This window comes from Periplaneta americana, chromosome 9 (genome assembly GCF_040183065.1).
Source record: "Periplaneta americana isolate PAMFEO1 chromosome 9, P.americana_PAMFEO1_priV1, whole genome shotgun sequence".
In the NCBI taxonomy this organism is placed as follows: Eukaryota; Metazoa; Arthropoda; class Insecta; order Blattodea; family Blattidae; genus Periplaneta; species Periplaneta americana.
Window position 1 is genome coordinate 167926631 of NC_091125.1, and position 26297 is coordinate 167952927.

The 26297-nt window shown below is 35.7% G+C and overlaps 1 protein-coding gene across 1 annotated transcript; it reads left to right on the forward strand.

Annotated features, from left to right (window-relative positions):
• Nucleotides 1–5612: 5612 nt before the first annotated feature.
• Nucleotides 5613–24677, forward strand: Ccm3 (programmed cell death protein 10 Ccm3). Its single transcript, XM_069836318.1, has 5 exons — nucleotides 5613–5795; nucleotides 12736–12913; nucleotides 16902–17034; nucleotides 19308–19472; nucleotides 23991–24677. Exons 1-5 carry the CDS (start codon nucleotides 5724–5726, stop codon nucleotides 24073–24075), a joined length of 633 nt encoding a protein of 210 aa, XP_069692419.1. The 5' UTR covers nucleotides 5613–5723; the 3' UTR covers nucleotides 24076–24677.
• The last annotated feature ends 1620 nt before the right edge of the window (nucleotides 24678–26297 follow it).

The following is a 26297-nucleotide window of genomic DNA, read 5'->3' on the forward strand; positions in this document are numbered from 1 at the left end:
ACAAAATTGGAACAACTTTCTGAGTGCAAAGATAAAAAGGTTGTTAGGTCTAAAGAATAGACTTCACCATGAAATTGTTTAAATATGAATAAAACATGATTTAAAAAAAAAAAAAAAAAAAAAAAAAGCAAAATTTGATGATAATATCAAAAGTGCGACAACTCAAAAAAACAAGTTTTGAGATATCTTCAGTTGAAAGTTTCAAATAAATAACTTAGAAAGGAGCAGAGTTCTGGTTCATAACCACGACAATTAGAAATGAGTCAGTATTCAGGACGAGTATATCACAATCTTCCAGTTCATTATTAATACATTTCGAAATGCACTAATAGTGAATTAGTAAAGTTCATAGTTATAATTATTTCTAAAGCAGTTTATTTAGTTTTTTTCCTTTCGGTTGTAAATATGACTTATCTCAATACTGAATCGGAAAGAGCTCCGTTTAGTAGTATAAATAACTAAATAATGACAATTTTTGAGTTGTCGCACTTTTGAACTGGACGATCGATATGAAAACCAGAAAATGCCTTGACCTCGAAAAATAATACGAGGGTTGATCCCTATGCTCTAGCCTTGACTTAATTCTAGTTGAACTAAAATTTCTATTTTGTGGTACACAACTATGTATTGTGGTTCCCCATCACCATTACATGGCACATCCTCAGGTTGCAGATACTTTTAGTTCAAAACTTTACGAACATTTTGCTAGTTTATAGTTATTGTGTATACCACTGCCACTGGGTGCTTTCCCATTTGCAGTGTAAATAAATACATACATAGAGGAGACTGCCTCCAGATATGGAGGGTAGCCGTGAATGTATTGAATAAGCAGTCACAGACAGCCGATAAGGGGTGGTCCTCTAGCTTGGGGGTTGGGCGAAGAGCTAACAACCCATCACTGTAAAAACAGCCTGTTACGAAACCCCAAAATAAGCCTCGGAATGGGACCACCTGATATAATTAGGAACATTAAATCTAGACGTTTGAGATGGGCAGGGCATGTAGCACATATGGGCGAATCCAGAAATGCAAATTGAGTGTTAGTTGGAAGGCCGAGACGTAGATGGGAGGATAATATTAAAATGTATTTGAGGGAGGTGGGATATGATGGTAGAGACTGGATGAATCTTGCTGAGAATAAGGACTGATGGCGAGCTTTTGTGAGGGCAGCAATGAACCTCCGGGTTCCTTAAAAGCCAGCAAGTAACAAATGACGGAAATGTGTTATGGCTACATGCCAAGTCGCAAGTCTGTGCATGTTTGCGTTGGCTCGTAGTAGATGTACGAGTGGCTGGAAGTGCTGCGTGAGTAGAGAAATTTAGCTTGTCAAGCAAAGAGTTGTGATTAAATAATTACAAAAGAAGGGAATGTCTCCATCTCAAATTCATCAAGATATGACAAGTACCTTGGGAGAATCTACTGTATCTTAAGGTATGGTAAAAGATGGTGTTGAATGTTGAAATGTAGGAGAACAATGTGTGAAGATGAACATGGTGGTGGCCCTCCGAGAACTGTCACAACACCAGACAACATCAATAAAGTGCATGATTTAGTGCCGCAAGATCAACAAGTCACCATCAGGGATATAATAGAGGAAACAGGCTTCTTATATTATAGTGTGCACAATATTTTGGTAAATAAATTGGGCATGAAAAAAATAACTGCAAGGTTGGTGCCTCGAATGTTAACGCCGATGCAAAAACAACAAAGAGCAGTAGGCCTACTCTGCGAGCAGCATTTAACTAATTTGCAGAGCAAACAAAAGAAAAAGACTGAACAATATGTGATTATGGATGAGATATGGGTTCACCAATATAACCCTGGAACCAAAATTAAAAATATAGAGTGAAAACATAAGGGTTCACCGACCTCTAAAAAATTCAAGATGCAGCAATCAGTAAGCAAGGTTTTGCTCTCTGTTCTTTGTGGTGGGAGGCTGCCCAAAGTGTTATTTTGATAGACTGTTTGTAGAAAGGAGCCACAATAATAGGCCTTTATTGTGTAAATTTAATTGAAAAATTACGGGATGCTATCAAGGAGAAACGTCGTAGCAAGTTGAGGGGAAAGTTCCTTCCTTTTCCACCAAGACAATGCTCCAAGTCACAAGTCCTTAGTCACAATGGCTGCCTTTCAACAGCAGGATTTGAATTGCTGGACCATCCATCCTATTCACCAGATCTGGCATCCAGCGACTTCAGGTTATTATCCCCAAAATTCGAACCTGCGTAGGAAGATATTTTCGTTCAATAATGAAGTCATGCAGTTCATAAACTAGTGATTTGCAGAAGTTGGACTACCCTTCTTCCAGGAAGCTGTGGAAATGTTGGAGCATCGCAGGAAGAAGTGTATCAATCTACTAGGGGACTATGAACTACTGTACGATATTTTTTTTTCAAATGTAATTAGCTCAGAGCTACAGCATAGGGATCAGCCCTCGTATCTAGGCGCCGCCAGAGCCCGACAGGCCTGAAATACATTCCTGTCAGCGACATATGTTTTATTATAGTGGGTATTTCTTAGTTTCAGATAATTGTAGACTCCTAGTTTTCCTCCTTAATACTGATTTAAATGAATGACAGAAATATAATTATTCTAACTCAGTACCACGGCCTACTTGATTGGAAGGCCACCGCGTTGTAATTGCGGCAACGTTACATGGGGGCTCAGATTTGTGGCAGATTGGAAGACTGCTTAAAGAAGATATCACTGTCACCAGTAATATTAATCTTTACCTGAAGTAGCTATGTATGTAGAGATAATTTCACATACATAATTCTTTGTCATTTCAGACATGTTGATATTTTAACGAAAGGTAGGTGTAGTTTAAATTGGTGGAACAAGGATCACACGAGGATGAAAATCTTAGTACATTAGTTTCAGATGTCTGCCCTTGTGGCAAACCAGTGTTCGATATTTGTAAACAAATAATATCTGTCGTAGCCTACTACTCAACAATTAGGCGTACTGCAAAATTTAAAATGATCTTGCAAGTACTAGCTGCTCTAGCAAAGAGGGAAAATTAGAAATATTCTGTAGAATTCCATGATATATTGCAGAACCCTTACTTTCTTACTTACTTACTTACTTACTTACAAATGGCTCTTAAGGAACCCGGAGGTTCATTGCCGCCCTCACATAAGCCCGCCATCGGTCCCTATCTTGTGCAAGATTAATCCAGTCTCTACCATCATATCCCACCTCCCCCAAATACATTTTATATTATCCTACCCTCTATGTCTCGGCCTCCCCAAAGTCTTTCTCCCTCCGGCATCCCAATTAATACTCTATATGCATTTCTGGATTCGTCCATACGTACTACATGCCCTGCCCATCTCAAACGTATGAATTTAATATTCCTAATACGAATATGAAGAATACAATGCGTACAGTTCTATATTGTGTAACTTTCTCCATTCTCTTGTAACTTCATCTCTATTATCCTCAAATAATTTCCTAAGCACCTTATTCTCAAATACCCTTAATCTCTGTTCCTCTCTCAAAATGAGAGTCCAAGTTTCACAACCATACAGAACAACTGGTAAAACCGGTATAAATTCTAACTTTCAGATTTTTGAGAACATACTGATTACAAAAGCCTCTCAATCAACCGAATAATATTAGGCATTTCCCATATTTATTCTGCATTTAATTTCCTCCCGAATGTCATTTATAATTGTTACTGCTGCTCCAAGATATTTGAATTTTTCCACCTCTTCGAGGGATAAATTTCCAATTTTTATATTTTCATTTCGTATAATATCTGGTCACGAGACATAATCATATACTTTGTCTTTTCGGGATTTACTTCCAAATCTATCTCTTTACTTGCTTCAAGGTTCGAATCCCGGTCGGGGCAAGTTATCTGATTGAGGTTTTTTCCGGGGTTTTCCCTCAACCCAATACGAGCAAATGCTGGGTAACTTTCGGTGCTGGACCCCGGACTCATTTCACCGTCATTATCACCTTCATCGCATTCAGACGCTACATAACCTGAGATGTTGATACAGCGTCGTAAAATAACCTAAAAAAAACTTGCTTCAAGTAAAATGTCCGTGTTTTCTCTAATAGTTTGTAAATTTTCTCCTAACATATTCACGTCATCCGCATAAGGAAGCAGTTTATGTAACCAGTTCAATTCTAAACCCTCTCTGTTATCCTGGACTTTTTAATGGCATAATCTGGAGCAAAGTTAAAACGTAAAGGTGATAGTGCATCTCCTTGCTTTAGCCCACAGTGAATTCGAAAAGCATCTGACAGAAACTGGCCTATACGGACTCTGCTGTACGTTTCACTGAGACACATTTTAATTAATCGAACTAGTTTCTTTGGAATACCAAATTCAATAAGAATATTATATAATACTTCCCTCTTAACCGAGTCATATGCCTTTTTGAAATCTATGAATAATTGATGTACTTTACCCTTATACTCCCATTTTTTCTCCAGTATCTGTCGAATACAAAAAATCTGGTCAATTATAGTCGACATATTACGCATAAAACCGCACTGATGATCCCCATTAATTTAATCTAAGTAAGGAGTTAATCTTCTCTAAAGAATAGTGGACAAAATTTTGTATGAAGTAAACAAAAGTGAAATTCCTCGAAAGTTACTGCAGAATGTCTTTTCCCCTTTTATAAAGATAGGTACAATTATGGACTCCTTTCATTATTCTGGTACAATGTCTTTTTCCAAAATAGTTAATACAAGCATATAAATTTCGCTAGATAATGCGCTACCGTCCTCTTGTATTAATTCTGCCGGAATTTGATCTATAGCTGAAGACTAGTACTTTTTCAGGTTTTTTATTGCAGTTTCGACTTTAGAAAGTGTGAGTTCGAATATAAATGACTCAGCAGATTCTATTTGAATTTCGTCCCATTAATTTCTATTTGGCCTATGTACATTTTAGTAGTAGCCCAAAATAGTTTTTCCATCAGTTCTTGATGGAATGAGTTTCCGAACCCTATTAAATAAAAATGTAACAATTACGGATAATGCCTTTTTTTAATTAAATAATGTTATGTTTTAAGTTCAGTCTTCAGACCCGCAAGAAAATGACTTGTGTTACCTCAATTTTGTATTATTATTATTATTATCATTATTATTATTATTATTATTATTATTATTATTATTATTATTATTATTATCATTGTTTGTAAAGCTCATAACAAAATTATTTCAGACAATAATAATGAAACGTATTATCGTGCCTACATGGCGTTAAAAACTGAATTATTTCCTTAATTGTGAGATATTAAGTAGGCTATATGCTGGAATCGTCTTTAATTTGCTAACTGATACAACATGGTTAATGTTTTATGAATACATATCTAACAAAGTTTGAGAATCTACTTTTATTTCATGATAGAATTTAGAAACATTTTACATTCAAGCAGACTATTATGTGACAGATGTCGGCCCCCACAAATGCATTGTAGCGGCGTTGCCACATTCAGTGCGGTGGCCTTTCATCAAGTAGGCCGTGCTCAGTACAAGCGACACTAGCGACAACAGGAATTTGTGGGACAAGTTAAAATATGTCAAAGGGGCTATTTATGAATAATCGCTGGTTCCCATCGATTAGTGCATTTGTGCTATATCGATGTCTATCGATTATTATAATGCAAGTGTCGTGGCTTTGTTGATTACGACAGGATATATTGCTGTCATTCGTGATAAATTTGAAGGTGGTGGCTGTCAAATAGAAGATATTGTGAAGGATGACAATGGGAGATGAGACACCAGTAACATCACTTGTTCTTCCTGTTTTAATACGACCAATTTTGTCCCAGGTAATAATGTGAATGATCGGTGGCCTTTGCAAGTTGTGTGAAACAGGATGAGGACAGTTACTACTTAATCAGTTCCGTATTTTCAGTCCAGTCATTGCCGATATGTTAAACTGGCATTGTTTGTAGTTCTTTCCACTCTTTAAGTAATTGTGAGTGTCTAATAGGTCTTGATTGTCTCGTGTCATATGGTTGATTTCCTTAAAAGATCCGCTTGAAATTTGTGATCAGATATACACCGTTCGTCATTACTCATTAATCTTGGTGGATCAGTATGCAATTAGCACCTTCACAAGCTTCACTACTGTTGGAAAACCAAAGTTGGATATGATTTGTTATTATCAGTGAAGTGAAGTTTTAGTGTTCAAGGTGTCACCTTGAACGACATGAAATAATCTGTGTAAACACTTGCCTCCGGATTTTAGGCAAGATCAGTTGTAGTGTTTAGTCTTAATACTTAGGTTTATAAAATGTATATAAACATAAAGCTGTTGCATTCTGAAATATTTCTTACATGTTTTACTTTATAGGCGTGTTGTAATAACCAATTTTATGACAAATTAATAACTACGATTCGTGAAAAAAAAAGTGGTTACTTGAGTTTGAAGCAAGGCCTTCTGCCCTCTCCCAGTTTATTAGAGCAAATTTATTAATGTGCAGTATTAATTACTAAAGTGCATAAAACGGGCAACATGCATGAACTTACGACTCAAATGGAAAATAATTAACCCTACTTTGTTAGCAGATATTGACTTTCGTCTTCTATATTTCCATTTCGTGACCTTCGATGTCCATACAATCATATACATGACTCTGAAAACAAACTTTGGTTAATGTTTGTCTAGTGCTGTCACGTTTTCATTTATATGCAACGATAGTATGTACTTGTAGGCTACTTTTAATCACGCATGTTTTGAATTTGAATATCGAACGCCATAGCTATAAATGAGGTAAGCATGGAATTCATGTTGAAATGGATTGGAAATTAAGAATATTCTCTCCTACCTGTTTTATACCATACCGGTATTGTTCATAAGTCGGAAATCTGCGCACTTTATAAATAAAGAAGTGGAGGAAGCTTTTGGTTGACTTCCTTCACTCGATACTGCAAGCATCTCCGTATTTGTAGTGCTACACTCATGGCTTCCCACCAATCTAACCTATGCAAATGTAAGACATTTCGCATTCAAACCAAAAAAAGTGGAATTAACAACAATCTAACTTATGTTACTATCTAAAGTAGACGCTGCGAAAATAATCAACAAAGAATGTGAGTGTTTTGAATGGTTTCCTTCTTGTCTTGTCATTAGTAAACACATTAATCACATTCTCATAGTCCAGTTTCATAGTCGAATCATTTTGATATCTAGTACACCAGAAGATTCAGATGCGCATGTGAAAATTTTTCAGTTCAATTTTTTTTCCTAAAAATTTTGCCACCTCTACAGATTTGTCGATTTGGGTCCAGGTCCATGTGGGATAGGTGAAGCCTGTATATGAAGTTTTAGAAATAAAGATATTTTAATCTAGAAAAATGTGCAAAAATTGATGTTCCAGGTGGACATAGAATTGTTTGATAGTCGAACTTCACTTTCACAGTCTTTCTATTTTCATAGTTTATTTTCTCGGTGTTATCAGTTTTCCTGTGTTCATAGTGCTTCCTCATTTTCCGTATATGTGCCTCAACTACTCGCACTCTGGTATTCCAACCAGACGACCTTGGGTCGATCCCAGACCGAGTTGTAATGAAATTTGTGGTGGACAGAGCAGACATTGTGCAGAGAGTTTTTTAGAAATACTTCCTATTCCCTCTATCAATCCACCAACACTCTTCAATTCTCCCTCATTTCATGTATTATCTGCAGTAGCTAAAGATATGTTAGTAAAGTCATGGGGATGATACAGGTTTCCAATGCTGATATGGGAAGGGCTTGGGTCTCCGGGCTCTGAGCTTTGAAGGTTACTCATCTGAGGATAGGATCTGACTGTCATGGCTGAGGCAGGATGGCCCACCTGTCAGCATCGGATTCATGAATGCCATTTATGCCACCTATCGGATTTGGATGATAATCGTATGTATACAATGGACCAAAGCAAGCCTAAGTGGAAGGGGTCTGGCTTTCGAAAAGTCGAGTCAAGCCAGGCTCACTCAGTTTCGTACAATTCTTGTCCCCTCCTTTTTCCTAAAAGGTGTAGGAGTTTTTTGACTACATTAAAAAATAATTTAAAATATTGGATAATTCATTGTCCATTCGGTATTGAGTTTTGGAATAATATGCTGGGAAAATTCTACAGATAGTAACAGTATATTCCTACTGCAGAAAAGAGTAAGTGCTTTCTGGGTCCAGCCGTCAAAAATCCAAAGCTAGCCAATTTGTTTGTTTGTTTTTTTTCTAGGTAAAGTATATGATAATGTCTCGTGGCGAGAATATTGTACGAAATGGAAATAAAAAAATTTGAAATTTATCTTTTGAAGAGGTGGAGAAGTTCAAAAATCTTGGAGCAACAGTAACAAATATAACTGATACTCGGGAAGAAATTAAACACAGGATAAATATGGCAAATACCTGCTATTATTCGGTTGAGAAACTTTTATCATCCAGTCTGCTGTCAAAAAATCTGAAAGTTAGAATTTATAAAACAGTTATATTACCGGTTGTTTTTTATGGTTGTGAAACTTGGACTATCACTTTCGGAGAGGAACATAGGTTAAGGGTGTTTGAGAATAAGGTGCTTAGGAAAATATTTGGGGCTTAGAGGGATAAAGTTACAGGAGAATGTAGAAAGTTACACAACACAGAACTGCACGCATTGTATTCTTCACCTGACATAATTAGGAACATTGAATCCAGACGTTTGAGATGGGCTGGGCATGTAGCACATATGGACGAATCCAGAAATGCATATAGATTGTTAGTTGGACGCCGGAGGGAAAAAGACATTTAGGGAGGCCGAGACGTAGATGGGAAGATAATATTAAAATGGATTTGAGGGAGGTGGGATATGATAAGAGACTGGATTAATCTTGCTCAGGATAGGGACCAATGGCAGGCTTATGTGAGGGCGGCAATGAACCTCCGAGTTCCTTAAAAGCCAGTAAGTAAGTAGGTATGGTATATATCCAGTTCCGTATTTAAGTAGTGTGCTATGGCCATGGGTCTGAAAAAAATGTGCTCCCCCACCAATTTATGCAAATCTTAGACATTTAGCACACTGTAAAAAATTATTTCTGATTGAGGTTCTGGCTGATATGTACATCTATTATCAGACAGTACAGTCTTAGAAAAAAGTTTTGTCGCACAGATACAGTACTTAATAAGTCCCAGAAAGGAGGCAGTGCACATGATCAGAGGACGAGCGACCTGGGTCACAAGAGAAGGACTAGTTGAGGTAATAAAATTAGTTTTGTTTCGTTGTATGTGTGATCATGTGCACTGCCTCCTTTCTGGGACTTATAAAGTACGGTATCTGTGTGACAAAACGTTTTTCTAAGACTATACATCTCACTTTACAATGTGTCAGAGGAAGAACAATTTATTGTTTGTATACATCTGAGGTCTGATTAATGTAATATGTAGCTAGTCAATGATGTATGAAATGGAGGGAGGGATACCTTATTGGTGTCGCTGATGAGGTTCAAACCTGTCTTTGGACCAGGGTTGCTGGACGTCCTGGATTTCTTAGGATTGTTTTGAATTTTAATGGTGTGTCCTGTATTGACTTTATATTTGTTCCGGAATATCAAGACAATTGGAAAAATACAATTTTTGTCTCATTTCTATAGACTTCTTTTAAAATTGCTTAGTCTTTTTTCAAGACCCTTTTCAAACATGTTTTCTTTAACAACTCTCGCAACTGCAGAGGTTATATCAGCGTCGCCAGTTGTGCCGAAATTTTGTCCCGCAGGAGTTCTTTTACACTTTTAAGCACACTTAAATGCCATCGACCTGGCCCGGGATCGAACCCGCAACCTTGGGCATAGAAGGCCAGCGCTATACCAACTTGCCAACCAGGTCGACGACCCTGTTCACCCCCATGTCCAACAGTCTCTCCTGTCAGGTTGTATTGAAATAAAAATGATGATGCTAAAGTTTGTATTAGGTATTGTATAGTAATCTTTATTCTACACTCTCTTTTAAAGTTGGTTTATTATTAACAGAATTTAAACACTGGATCATGAATTTTTTCTGTATACAGACGTGGACAAATTATTAACAAAATTGACGATTTTTATGATAATTCTGTTTACAAAATTTGATTTTTCAATTTAGACTACAGTTGACAATTTTGCATATTTCTATCATTATGCTAAAATAGACAGAAATATGCAAAAATGTCAACTGTAGTTTAAATTGAAGAGTTAAATTTTGTAAAAGTAGATAATAAAAATCTTCAATTTTGTTAATAATTTATAAATTAGCAAAAATGTCAACTACAGTCTAAATTGAAGAGTCAAATTTTGTAAAACTATAAAATAAAAATCTTCAGTTTTGCTAATAATTTGGAAATATCCAAAATGTCAACTGTATTCCAAATTGAAGAGTCGAATTTTGTAAAAATATATAATAAAATCCTTCAGTTTTGCTAATAATTTGTAAATATTCAAAATATCAAATGTAGTCCAAATTGAAGAGTTAAATTTTCTAAAAATATACAATACAAATCTTCAATTTTGCTAATAATTTAGAAATACGCAAAAATGTCAACTGTAGTCTAAATTGAAGAATCATATTTTGTAAAAATATATAATAAAAATCTTCAATTTTGCTAATAATTTGTCCACGTCTGTATATTATTATGATGTACCGAAGTACATATGATATTTTCATGCAGATATTCTGAGTAATCATATGATGAAATATGAGTGTAACGGAGAAAAATTCTGTCCGGGACCAGGATTTGAACTTGGTTTTCAGTTGGATTCGATCCAACATCGGGATGGGAATCCGGTGTGACTTAGTGGATATGATATGTATGATATGATATATATTTGTTAAGCACTTACTTCCGGTGAGATGGCACTTCACATATTTTGGGCTTAGTGGATAGAGCATCAGCATGTAGAGCTGAAAACCCAGGTTCAAAACCCTGTGCCGGAGAGAATTTTTCTCCAGTCCACCCATCTTTCATCATATGATGATGCAGAATATCTGCACGGAAATATCATTATGTACTTCAGTACATCATAGTAATGATATGCAAATAACACTTAGGGTGCTCATTCATTCATTCACTCATTCATTCACTCACCCATTCATTCACTCACTCATTCACTCACTCATTCATTCATTCATTCATTTTATTCCATAGATCTTACATGGGCAATGAAGCTTTAAGATGTGGAACAAGTCAAAATTTTACAATATTACAATTACAATTTTTACAATTTTGTGCAATTTTTTACAATATTTTGGCGAAATGTAGTGAGATGAGGTGAGGTCCGAGGATTCGCCAAAATATTACCCGGCATTTGCCTTTTGGTTGGGGAAAACCTCGGAAAAACCCAACTAGGTAATCAAATCAAAGGGCGGTAATCAAATCAAAGGGGTTGATGCCAAGGACTCGCCATAGACCATCCGGCTTCAGTCCCAGCTATTCATAGACATTTCGCAGCACGCGCTATGAGCGTACTGAGCTAGCCCCGGCTATCCACTGGTTACTAGTACAGAATTCAGATCATATCCTATCGCTAATACTGGTTTATGAATACGAAAAACGCTGATCATCCACCGGAAGCCCGTGCTAAAAATGTCTATGAATACGGCCCTTAGTGATTTAAGACGGCGCTTATTCTGTCGGATCCCGGCCACTTAGTCACTCATAACGAGTGCACCTCTGCACATGTGTGTGGACATGGTCCCACTGTCATACATCTATGACTCAGTAAACGAGAGTAGGTCACTAGAAGGAACCCAAGAGATGGAACTTAAACTGAGAGGATTCGATCCGACATCGGGATGGGAATCCGGTGTGGCTTAGTGGATAGAGCATCAGCACGTAGAGCTGGAAACCTGAGTTCAAATCCCGGTGCTGGAGAGAATTTTTCTCTGTTCCACTCAATCTTCATCATTTTTCTGTATAGTTCAGGTTGTAATATGACATTATTTTTTCAGACTTCATCAATAATTCAAAGAAAATTTGGTAAAAACGTAATACGGCGAACGCTAAGCTCCGCCCACGACCCCTTTCCACTTTTCCCCTACAAGCTCACCACACACTCTACGTGATAGGCTAGTGTTGTGTCGAATGCACATTTCATGTGGGTGGGGATATCTTCCTCTACTGGCGTTTGCCGTATTACGTTTTTGCCAAAAATTTCATAATCTAGGAAAAAGTAACAAACTGGAAAGTTGAGGCCCTATATAAACAGTTGCAATACATAAAACGAATAAAATCAGTTGTATTGCAAATTGAATTAATTAAAATGTGTAGTTACGTTAAGGTATGCAGTATCATCCCCTGTCCTGGATTCCTGACGAGAGACTCTGGCAACCCTGCTTCAGACAGTTGACTAAACAACAAACAACTGTACAAAAAATGGCATGTAACTACAATTTAGCATATGCTTCTCTCCTAAGCAGGCATTTGGGAAATAGGAAAATATTATCGAAAATTTATTTTTAGCTCAGATTTTTTTTCTTTTCTCAAGATTTTGCTGCTCTGAGCCTAGATCCATGTGACCCTGGGTATAAATTGCTTTTCAGAAGACAAAAAAGAGCAAACTAACATTTATTGACATTCTGGATTCTTGCATTAGTTTGATCTTTCACCGTCGTATTGGTAGTAAAAAAATGTATCCAGTTTTTCCATTAATAATATGTGGACCATCGTGTTGTATGGAGTCACACAGTGTTTTAGTCAGGATTCTGAGTTCTGCCTGCATTTCTTCAGGTAGGATTCTGTAACACACAATGTTTGCAGTGCAGTCTGTTGCTGTTCACAGCTGGAGAGGCGTGATGTCGCTGCATCACAGACTCTGCGGGCCGCCCTCTCAAAGGTTGAAGCTGCGCATCCCGGCTTCACATACGACTTGGTGGTCGGCATCATGAGACGCGGGGACCTGAGCGTCAACATGAATGAGAGTGTGCTCCGGCTGCAAGGCACGACTTCCGAATCAGATGGTGAGTACTTCGACACTCATCATCTGCAGGGACTGCTGTTACATCTCCAGGGAAGAGTTAAAAATTGTTTTTCAGCACTTAGTTAGTCTTCCTGTCCATCTTCTTCTTCTTCTTTTTTTTTTTTAATCAGTTGCTAATGGTCAGCATGCCTGTTTTCAGACCTGGAGGTTCCGGGTTCGATTCCCGGGCTCGACTATTGAGGAATTTTCCTAACAGGAGTTCCCTGGGTGTCTAGATCTGGAAATTTGTATGATTGTGAGTATGTCAGGTTATTAATTAACCAATCTTCAAAATATAAAATGCAACTGGGCAGAAAACTAGGAAATTTCATAGAAGACAGGCACCTGGTTGGATGTACTAAGTATTACCAACTTTTTTACTTTAGAGTTAAATGTTAGTGATTTTTAGTGACTTTTATGTTAGTTCTAAGGTTTTATACGAGGTGTCACCGTGATGTTGTTTCAATTTGATTGGTTATAGTTGTCATTTGTTCTAGAATTTTCGTTAATTTTGAATGTGTAATGACGTCAGTTGTTCTTGGTTGTTTGACGTGAGTGGTGTTATACTGTTTTGCTGGCTAAAGCTATTGGAAGTTTGTCATTTTATGATTTTCCTTCGATTTGATTGGTTATAGTTATCATTTGTTCTAGAATTTTCGTTAATTTTTAATGGATAATGACGTCAGTAAGTTGTTCTTGGTTGTTTGACGTGAGAGGTGTTATGTTGTGTCTGATGGCTAAAGTTATTGGAAGTTTGTCATTTTATGATATCTGTGAAAGATGTGAACATAGAACAGAGTATTAAATTTTGTGTCGATTTTGGTTTATTCTTTCGCTTTGGTTAAGAATTGTGTCGATTGTTGAGGAGAAAACTGTTCCTATGGTTCCAAAGAATTATTTACTGAATTTTCCGTACAAATTAAGGTGTAATAAGAGTTCAAAGAGAATTTCATTTTGTGTAAATACACGGTTTAGTTATGTGAAGTTGACTGCACGACAAAGTGTTGGTTTAGTTCTTTGTTGGCTGCATGGTTTAAGTTTAGATTGTCTTGAAGCCTGTGTCATAATGGAAGTGAAATAAGTTGTTGTCATTGAAGACGTCACTGAGGATTGAATTTTGTTTGATGAGGTGATAAATTATTGTTTTGTTTTGTGTTTTAGTGATTTGCGGGGGTAAAGTGTGGACGAAAACTGCCAGAAAAGTACTACCAACTATGAAGTTCGAATGCCACCAAACACCATAAAAATCAAAGATGAAAAATTAAAAATATTTTCATTTTTTGAAGGGCTTGTTCTTCTTTAAAAATATGAATATATGTTTGATTTTCCGTCTTTGATTTTGTGATGTTTGGTGACATTTGAACTTCATAGTTGGCAGAACGTTTTGGTAATTTTCGTCAGCCATGTTGGATTTTGCCCGTCTTCTAGGAAATTACCAAAGAGTTTGTAATATATAACTAGAGACACCAACGGCGCTAGTTTCGCGTACAAAATTGAACCGCTGTTCGGCCGCCATTAAAGGGAGTTGATGCTTCGCCGGGAGTGCGAGCAGTTCATGCTTATTGAGGAGTACGAATAAATATAAGTTCACTTGAAGGGAAATAATAAGAAAATGGTGAAATACTGCGCCGCAAATAATTGTTCGAACATAGCTACTATTGTAGGATGCTCAGGAAAGCATGCATATCTTAATATTTGAAAGAATGTTCCAAATGCAGTTCCTCCTTTGAATGTGCTTACAGAATGTCGGAATATTTCTTGGATAAAATTTTTCCAGAAACACATTAATCAGGTTTATAAGGTTGGTTTCAACAATATATGTAAGGGTTAGGTGCCTCATATTACAGTGGATTATAATAGCAAGAGTGCATAAGAAAATCCTCAGACTATATCTGTCTAAAACTTTACAAATGTAATCTTCATCTTACGATGTTTGGTGACTTATATACGTCCATTGATGTGACATATTAATGAATTTAAATACTTTTATAGTCACAATCATGCCATGGTATGAAAGAAAAAGTTTCTTCCCACCATAAGCAGTGCTGACTAGATCAGACGCTATGGACAGTACTCTATAACAGAGTCGCCGGTATGAAAGGATGATTCCGAGCCTTTAGCGTGAGACGAACTCGATAGCTCAGTTGGTAGAGCGCCTGACCGGAGTACAGAAAGTCGCAGGTTCGAATCCCGCTTGAGGTTGTGAAATTTTTCTTTCATACCATGGCATGATTGTGACTGTCTAAAACTGTTTTGTTTCACAATAAATGAATTAATCATGTAATTTCCGTATTGTACAGTGTGTACTTCTAGTTTTTGGTTGTATTAAATGCAAAGAAATTAGTGAAAATATAGCTGATGGCCTAGTTAGGCCTATTATTACCACTACTACTAGGTCTACTATGACTACTACTACTAGGCCTACTATTACCACTACTACTAGGTCTATTATTACCACTACTACTAACTAGGTCTCACTACTACTAGGCCTACTAATACCACCAAAACTAGGCCTACTATTACCACTACTACTATGCCTATTATTACCACTACTACTAGGCCTACCATTACCACAAAACTAGGCCTACTATTACCACTACTACTATGCCTATTATTACCACTACTACTAGGCCTACCATTACCACAAAACTAGGCCTACTATTACCACTACTACTAGGTCTATTATTACCACTACTACTAACTAGGTCTCACTACTACTAGGCCTACTAATACCACCAAAACTAGGCCTACTATTACCACTACTACTAGACCTACCATTACCACAAAAACTAGGCCTACTATTACCACTACTACTAGGCATATTATTACTACTACTACTACACCTATTATTACCATTACTACTAGGCCTACTATTACCACTGCTACTAGGCCTACTATTACCCCTACTACTAGGTATATTATCACCATTAATACTAGGCCTATTACCACTACTACTAGGTCTATTATTACCACTACTACTAGGCCTACTATTACCACTACTCCTAGGCCTACTATTACCGCTACTAATTGTATTAAAAAGTCTGTACTGACCTCTAACTTGGTGGTCATCAACTACACAAAGAATAGATTGTTTTATGATAAAATTTATTCTCATTATATTTTAAATCTGTTTCCAGAATTTTTATGATCTCATATTTCACCACTAAATATTTTCTAAGCACCATATACTTCCTTTGCATGAAAGGATTGAAATATAGATCATTTTAAATATTACAGTAAATATCCATTAGTATCTCCTTAAAACAATACTAGTAATACTGAAAATTAATGCTGACATTGCCATTATTGAATATTTCACATAATTGTCCCGAATGTATATGGGTGATTTAATTTATTTTTTAGAATATCACCAATGATGAACCATTATAATACTTTAATAAATAAAGCTCTCCTCTACCATTCATGTTTATTTCATCACGACTCATCCTTTGTAAAAGATGTTTAAAACAGTGTCTATCACCAGGCTACATCATTGTATTGTGGTACTGTTTTCGAATTTTGCGCCGCAAACACTCCCTTTAATGGTGGATGCTAGCCGATTCAATTTGTGACATTTTTCTTGCCTGCCACTCACGGGTATGTGTCTCTAGTAAGTATTACAAACTCTTTGGAAATTACCGAAAACTAACATAAGTTCTAACGTCATATTGTTGACAAGTAACGCCATCAGTTATCTCAGCTAGAAAGCACTAATAGTTGCTAGAAAGTTAACATAAGTTACTTAATGGCACTGTTAACTACGCTGTTATCTAGCATAAATGGGATTGGTGATAGTCCCTCTTTACCTTAAGCTTAAGCCTTCCGAGTTTGCAGTTTTGAAGTGAGGTTTCGACAGTATCGAGGTCTTGCAGTCATTACTTTAGGGACAGTCTCGAAAATTGTTTATATGTTATTGCCTCTAATTGTATTTTATTATGTTTTGTTTTTATTTTATTTCTTGCACTGCATCAGTCTTCTTCTGTTTTCAGTTGTGGAATATCGTTTAAGCAGATCGGAAGATGCATTCCAAGAATTAAACAGAAAGTCAGCTGCATTGAAGAGGATCTTAAGCAGAATTCCAGATGAAATAACGGATCGGAAAACATTTTTAGAAACTATAAAGTATGTGTTAGCTAATTTGTGTTTTCATCGTGGCTCTTTTTTTTTTAACTTCACTTTCTCATTTTGCTGCAAAAGTTGATTTCAATATTCTCGCTCTTACCATGTTTTTAGCATATCAGATCTCGAAAAAAATTATTTTGGATATTTCAATTGGACAGAATTTTTTCCTGTTTTACAGCCATGAGTCACTCTATCCAGGAAGGACATACATGGATTATAGGCGTAATTTATAGCAAAAAATTGAATTTTTATTTGAAATAAAAACCACGGAAAAGTGATTTTTAAATCAGCTGTAATGATTTTTTTTTTTTTTTTAATTTCGCTTCTTAGATACAGTAAGGTGATGTGATACATGAAAGTATGTACTTGTAATTGGTATGTGCCCAAAAAGTTTCATGTTGGAGGAATTAATTTTAAATAATAATACTAAACTGCCCCCCATTGAGGGTAGCCCTTACGGACTCAGTATATCCTCAAAAAATTATTATACTGTACATATGTAAACATAGATATTAAATTTTAAAGAGGGGAAACAAAGAAAAGGGCGTGAAAAATTACAATTGCTATTAATGTGGCACCATGTGATTAATTAGGATTTGGCAGCATTTTTTTTACACAATTATCACAATGTCATCCCTCAGAGTTGTTGGCAGAGCAAACTGCCGTCGAAATTCTTCGAAAAAAGCTGGTATAGTCCCTCGAGCACCTATGAGCAAGCCGAATACCTCAACGTGAATTAAGGCATATTTCAGCTTGAAATAGTTGACTGTAGGCTTATAGATCGACTTCTTCTCAAGGTGGACCTCGGCTGACTGATGACATTCTACTTCAAAACGTATCGTGGGGTCCACAATGATGCCCTGTTTAATGTCAGCATTGTACGCTAAAATATCTACTCGTCTCGTTGACCCATTTTCAGCTAGACAGATTTCTTCTTCTACTATCCAGCCCTTATTTCTTAATACAGCAGCAATTTTGGATCTTACAAGATGATGTCTAGAGTTCCTCAAGAGCAATCCCTGTTCACAGAATCCCAAGACGTGTGCTAAAGTTTCAATCTTATCTTAAAAAAAAAAATTCTCAGGTAAAACATTTGGGGCTGAAAAATATTTATACGAATTACTTTATAAAATTAACGCAACGAAGTTATGGAAACAAAGCAAGAAGTGTGTTTAAATTTCATCCACAAATCTAATTAATATATGCAGAATTAATTAATTCTCGAATTGGAAACTTCTTAAAAAAATTGTTACGGCACAAAAGGTATCTCTACCAATCACTTCCAACTGGCCAATCTGTAACTTTGGAGTGCGTTTCCTCTCTCAGAACAGAGCTGGAAGAGCACATGAGGGAGGATAATGTTGTGTCTCCACTATTCAAACATCTTCATCCTCTCATTGCCATTTCCCCTAAATTGCTCTTTTACAGATGAAGAGTTCGCGGGAAAAATGATGAATGTCACAGTTTCCTTAAGGTTTATGTCATTATCTAATTCAATGGATCACTGCGATATTTAATGTTGTTCTTATGAAAAATGATAAAAAGGAGAATTATCACCACGAATACAGTAATCCTTTCCTTTATTTTCTATAGAAACAGCACTACATCTTGCAGTTATAGACTCAATTAGATCATTATCAAATCCTTAACAGAAATGTGACACTCATCGTTTTTCCTGCGAACTCTTCATATGCTTCATCTCTCAAGGAGCTTGAGAACAGACACGTGTGATGTCATAGAGCCAGCAGTTGGACTTGCCTGATCCATACAAACAACTAGAGCATAGAGCAACGATAAGGGGACCAGCATAACACAACATTACACTTGGTATATCTCTCCCCAATGTCTTATATCCCACATCTCAAAATGTATAATCAGAATTTCTTCCTTGTTACCAAGGCACACAAGGGGGGGGTGTGGGGGTTACCGAGTTTGAACCCCCTCTTGAACTTATTTAGATTTATGTATTTTTTAATCTATACTCGTTTTCCCTGCTCTAATTTTTCACTGTCAGAGTAACAAAATCTACATCGACATAAGGTATAGTCCTCCTACCTCTCCTTCAATATAATCCCTGTGCTTGGTACTGCGGCAAGTTCGAAATAAAATATCGATTACATTGTAAACAATTTTAATAATGATCCCCCCCCCCCAATTGATAAAATTCTGTAAAAAATATGCGTAAAATATATTACAAGAAAGTATGTCATTTTTTTTGTGACATTAAATTTTTCTTCTTATGTGATTGATACAGTTAAATTTGTTTTGCACAGGGAGATAGCAAGCGCAATCAAGAAGCTGTTGGACGCCGTAAACGAGGTGGCAGGCTTCATCCCAGGCACGACAGGCAAACAAGCGCTGGAGCAGCGGAAACGTGAATTCGTCAAGTTTTCCAAACGCTTCAGCAACACTCTGAAGGAATACTTCAAAGAGGGACAGTAAGACCAGACTTCGTTTTTAATTACTATTATTATGATGTAGCAAAGTACATATGATATTTTTGTGCAGGAATTCTATGTTACCATATGATGAAGGATGGCGCTCATCCCGTCAGATCCTTGCCGCTTAGTCACTCATAATGAGTGCACCTCTGTACGAGCTATTCCATATGAAATCGATCAGTAAAAAACCTCGCATTTTTTTAATATTCTAATTTTTTCCCTATTTATACAAGGTGCTGAAGACAGTGCATGTTCAAAAATATACTATCGAAAGTCAAACGGTTTTCATACTGTTGAGCGACAAATTTCGCGTATTTCATAAAAACAAGCCTCTTTCAGCGCTCAGAACTCTGGAACCATTTACTGTAGAACATTGAACGAGAGCTCATTTTGAAGCTGACATTTGGTAGGTTATGTTAAGAAGTAATCCTTATTTTTATTGTACACAGAGAGACAGATAATCTGATTTTACTTACTTTTAGGCTTTTTGCCAATTTGTAAAAATGTAAAAAAATATTGAGAAAAAACCTTGCATTATTAAGAGGGATTCGGCATTGTTTGCTTAGTGGCTCGGCAATAAGTTTCGAGGGTATTAAATAGATTATTTTCACACGCCTAGACTTGAACGGCGCAGTACCGCACGCACTGGCCGAGAGCTGAAGATAAGCGAGCGTTGGGCGTCATTTTACTCCTGTGTTTATGAAAACCTGTGATAAAGCTAGCACAGCCATGCGCTGCTAGTCGACACATCACGTGTTTGTCTCCTGGCCTTGCTTGTCTCGGCTAGCTCCAGTCTCACAGTCAGCTGGTTAGTTCACGCGTGTACTATTTATTTTCTTTATTTGATATTTTCAGTACTTTCTTATCAACATACCATCAGTAAAAAATATGTGTTTATTTGTATTTCCAGTGCAGAATCTAACCATATATTTTTAAAATATTTTTTCGTGGGCAAAGGCGTCTTAATGAAGAAAAATCTAAATTTCTCCATTTCCATAAAAAGTAAGAAAAACTGTTTACATGTCAATATAAACTTTAATTTCTCAGCATCGAAATAAAGCATAATTTTGATCATTGGGTGAAAGGGTTTCGGAGCCAGAACAGTTTAAAGTTGCTAATTTTATGAAAATACGATAAATTTAAATATTATTAATTTAAACACTATGAAATTCTGACGCCTCAAACTTTGCACAAAGCATTGTATCACAGTTGTCAATGGACAGAAAAAGTTTCATTGTATTTAAAAATTGCAAGGTCAATTTTCTCTATATTTCGGTCGATTTGAGATGGAATAGCCTGTACATAGTGTGTTGGCAATTGTGCCACTGTCATATTCTGTGACACAGTACATGAGGCTAGGCCACCAAAGGGAAAACTGAGAGGTAGAACTTAAACCGAGGGGATTCGATCCTGCATCGGAACTGGAATCCAGTGTGGCTTAGTGAATAAAGTGTCAGCACATAGAGCTGAAAACCCGGGTTCGAGTCCCGATGCCGGAGAGAATTTTTGTCTGTTCTATCCATCCCTCATCATTCGTTTTTAATGTTTATAGAGTTGCCATATTTTTGTCTACCAAAATTAGGATATTCATCATATTTCGTAAATTAAAAATAGATTCATAATCAAATGCTTGGAACATTGAGTTTTCTACATTTGTTTTCTAATATGCCAGTAAACATTTGCGATGTTATTAACACTTATTTCTGAAATGTTGGTAGTTTTGCAGTTCATTATGTGCTGCAAGATGACAGTTGAATCTTCTATTCTGTACAGAACACATTTTGGCGCTGTATAAATTCCAATTCTGAAAAGATGTGGTGCCAAACAGTCATGTCCAGTTACTAGTCTGAAGATAGTCACTGCATTCTTCTTGGAGAATTAGGAATCAATTTTTTATTTTAATTTCACACCGGAAATTATTTTTGCTATTTATTTTATTAATTTTTAATTTTGTCCATTTATAATTTCTTTATTAATAATTTTTATCAATAATACGAAATCTCAGAATGAAATCTTTGTTGATTGTGATTCCTTTCTTTACCAAAAAATCTTCATTTTCATTTCCTTCCAGTCCACAATGAGAAGGCATCCATTGTAAAGCAACTAGTTTTGTCTGTTTTTGTAGGAACTTAATTTTTTATAGATTTTTCTCACTCTCTTGTCCTCTGATGTTAATGAAACAATAACTTGAATTGCAGTTTTGAATCACAAAGTTTGACTACTTTGGCAAATTAATTTATTCTGTAAATTAATTGTTGTAGACTGTTATTAATAGCTTCTAATTCACCATCGCAATGTTCAGAGTGTTCTTCTCCTAGTATAAGATAAAGGCAAAAAAAGATCACAATAAATACCTACTCCAGCAATGTATATATTTTGTTGCACAGCTCCATCTGTGTAAATGTGTAACCACTGTGGTTTTCGACATGATGTATCTATAGTTTCTAATGCTAATAATTTCATTATTTGTGTTCTTTTTTCTTCATATTTTCCAAAAATTGACGAAAACAGTATATTGTAGATATGGTTTGTAACAAATCAGTCGTGTAACTGTGAGAAAGATAAGGGACTGTTTCCGTGATAAACTGGGATACTGTTTGGTTGTGAATGGTTTTCATTTTGAGCATCTGTTGTAAAAAAGTTTGGTTAGCGATAATGTTCCGTTTAGTTTCATGCATGCTCAACATGATTTTACATATTTTATCTCAGGTTTGAAGTCCACGAAACAAGTTTAATAAATAGTTAAAAAAAAAAAAATGAAACCAATGAATGGGTAAAATTTCTACACATCTCATACATAAAATGTAATGGAGATTCGGAATATGTAAATTTTAGCAAAGGGTGCCATTTAAAAAATAAAGTTTGTCACATTCTGTATGCCTGAATAACTTTTTCGGTCAATGTTATCATATTGTATGGTTTATCTCCAACTTCTTTTGTATAATACTTTTTTTTTTTTTTTTTTTTTTTTTTTGTAAAATTAAAATTTAAGAACCACTAGTGGATTGTGCAGCAAATGCTGCAAACTAAGTTCATTAGACGTTCAAATAAAAATTTTTAAGATTTATTTTCAATAAAGAATACCAGACATTTTTAAAGTTATTTCCTTCTGTAATAATGAAACATACTCCCTCTGAATGGTTTTTTATAGCAAATACTTTCTTCTGAACCTATCCACCGTCAGGTTTTGAGTTTCAACGCAAAAACGCAAGTAACAATGTCAGGACGATCAGTGGGTTTTTCATATGGGAGTAAAGCAATAACTATTTCAGGTCATTGTGGATTCTAGGTGAAACTTAAAAAAATTTCAGTTTTGCTGTCTTTCGAACAATTACATAGCATCTTGGTATAGCTGCTGCATGTAGAGCTTGAAATGTAGAGGGTAAAATCATTTTATCCTGCTAAGAGATCTTGCTGAAATGATCGGGAGACTACATAATCTTGTAGGCTTCTTATTTTATCTGTAAGTAATACCTTTTGATCTTTCCTCAGGAACTATAATTTTGCGCTCTCTCGAGCCAATACTGAAGAGAATGACGCATATAAATATCTACACCACACCGCCATTAAATATATAAAAAAGACCCAACCCCACTTGATTAATAACTATAAAAAATTTTATTTTTAATAACAATATTATTATCTTACATAAGTTTTGTAGTTATATACTATATAGCCGTCACTCAGTAAATTATAGAAATGAAGATCTAATTTAAGATATTCTCTATTCTATAACCCCAAAACGTTTCAATTTCATATCATCAATATAGCATTAATATGTATAATATTAATGAAAAGTAGTCACATCATGACATTGACTATAATAATATTTCATTTCTAATGGTAATAATGTCATCAAACCACCTCAACTTTTGTAGATTTTAATATCCAATACACCACAACTCTATTCATAAAATTACACACTGCAGAATCAGACTTGTAAATTATTTTTAGTAATTCTTGAAGTTTTTAATAACCAATTGAATTTGAGCTCTTAAGTATGTCAGCAATCCTGCAGGTCATGGCAATCGTGTAATATCCTATTGTTTATTGTAGTGTGTGTTTTGTTTTATATTGAAATCCAGTTCTGAAAACTGACGGAAGATGGATTTCGGAAAATAGGAAAATTATATAGGAAAACTAACGCTGCACTGAAAGTTACTATTTTTCTGAAAAACTTCGGGTTCCAAGCTTCAAAATGAGGGGTCAGTTATTAAAATCCGTTCAGCTGTTTTCCCGTAATTTCTATTACCAGTTTAAATTATATATAATAGATACGCAGCCATAATGTCATGGTTATCTGACAAGTATAAGCTCAGCGGGCTATTATGACCTCTAGTATTTCTTTTTGGATGCATCTAGGTTTCTATGGCCTATGGAATTATATGATAAGATCAGTTTTACCTTCTTTTTTAATTTCTTCAGTCTGCATATTAGTTCCATTGACTTCTGTAATTGTAGATATATTTAAAGATAATGTAGCAACCTAATGTAATATTTTTTCTTGTATTACAGAGCAAATGCTGTATTTGTGAGCGCCCTGTACCTGATCCACCAGACGAACATGATCATGATCACAGTGAAGAGCAAGTGCGAATGATGAGAACCACGAGCACACGAGGGGACTAGATTATATATTTAGGATTGCATTGTATATTAATAAATATTTTATTGAACAGAAACATCTAGCTCACACATGCCCAAAGACAGATTAATTTTTGTGTGTTGTATTCTGATCACCAATTGTATATTGACATCACAGCCCAGCGGTGGTTGAACATGTAGCAATCAGTCGTTTCCCATATGATGTACAAAGTATGTTCATTCATTCATTCATTCTCATTCTGGAACTTTAGTCAATAGGGTCGCAGACTCCAGGTAGACAGTATCTGAGCCGTGTACATGGGTTGGATGGACTACCAGTGGATCTGGTATGTGTCCCAGAAAATATAAGAGAGAGAAAACCATGTTGAAAGCAATTAGCACTCAAAACAAGGTAAGGAAGAGGAAAATATCACTTTCTAAAATATAAGTTTGGGGTTGTAAACCAATATAAAAGGCAATATATTATGAGATGGCACTATTGTGATTCCAGAACTCTGGTTTTGGTACATGAACATTTCTTCTCTTGTCTTACCTTTCTTTGAGAGATATCAGTACAGTATTTAACATTCGTAAATAAAGTATTTTGCTTCATATATATGTTACGTGTTTTATTTTCCTTGCAGTCCAAACGTCTTGTGTACCAAGTACAAAAGAGCAAAAATTGTTGTTGTTTTCTAATGCCAGGCGTTTGACAATAAAGTCATTTGACCTCTTGCACTCCAATATTTTTCGAAGATATTATCATGGCCAGCCACTGAAGCACAGATTTTGAGGTGTTCTGAATCCATTTCTTGGTTTGAGTTGCACAATGGGCAGTTAGGGGACTGATATATTCCAATTCTATGAAGGTGTTTGGCCAAACAATCATGGCCTGTTGCCAATCTAAATGCAGCTACAGACGATTTTCGTGGTAAATCGGGAATTAACTGTGGATTTTGATGCAGAGAGTTCCATTTTTTCCCTTGCGATTGTGTTATCAAATTTTGTTTGTTGAAGTCTAAGTATGTAGATTTAATAAATCTCTTCACAGAGTAATACGTAGATTTAGTAACAGGTCTATAAGTAGCAGTGCTGCCCTTCTTTGCTAAAGCATCCGCATTCTCGTTTCCCAGGATTCCACAATGGGATGGTATCCATTGGAATACAATTCTTTTATTGAGTGATATTAATTGAGAGAGCATTTTAGTTATTTCTGCTGTTTGAGATGAAGGTGTGTGTTTAAAGACTATTGATAGGATAGCTGCTTTGGAGTCTGACAATATAACTGCATTCCTAAATTTATTGATGTGGCATAGAAGATTCCTGAGACTTTTACTTATTGCAATGATTTCTCCATCAAAACTTGTTGTTCCATACCCAAGAGATCTATAAAGTGAGAAGAGACAGCACGTAACACTGGCACCTTGTTCTCTGGAGATCAAGGATCCGTCAGTGTATAAATGAAGCCAGTTTTGTGGAGGGTATCTAATATTAATTGTCTCTAAAGACAATTGTTTTAGTATTTCAGTGTTTACTTCTGATTTCAGTATTTCTTCTGTTAAATTTAGATTATATTCCATATTTAATAGAGTTAAAGGGTTTGGTTTAATTTGTAAGTTTTCTTTTAAATTCGGGATATTGATTTTCTGTTTTAATTCTTGAACAAAGGATATGAAACTTTTTTGAGTTTTCAATCTACAGAGAGGACTGTATGAGTGCCAATTGTTTCCTGGTAATTGAATAAGTTTTTCATATTGAATCAGTGCTTTTTCTTCTATTGTCATTTTGATGCTGTTAATATTAGTGAGGAATCTCATAGAATCTATTGGAGTTGTTTTGATTCCACCAGTAATGAGTCTGAGAGCTTGGTTTTGAACATATTCTATGTGGTTTATGAAAGGTGAAGTAATTAAAATTTCTCCGCAGTATGTCAGCACTGGCTGTATAAACATTTTGTATGTAGTGTTCAAAGTATTCCTAGAGCATCCCCATTTCTTTCCTGCTAGTCTTTTTAGAAGGGAGAATCTTTTACGAGCTTTTTCAGAAATGTATTTCAAATGGTTGCTCCATGTTAACTTACTATCGAAAATAACTCTAAGATATTTGGATTCATAAGTCCTAGGAAGGTGTTGGCCATTGTATTGGATATTGAATTCTCTTTCTTTTTTACCAAGTGAAAATATTTGGTAGTTACTTTTGCTTAAATTGAGTGTCATCAAATTTGATGTATTCCATTCA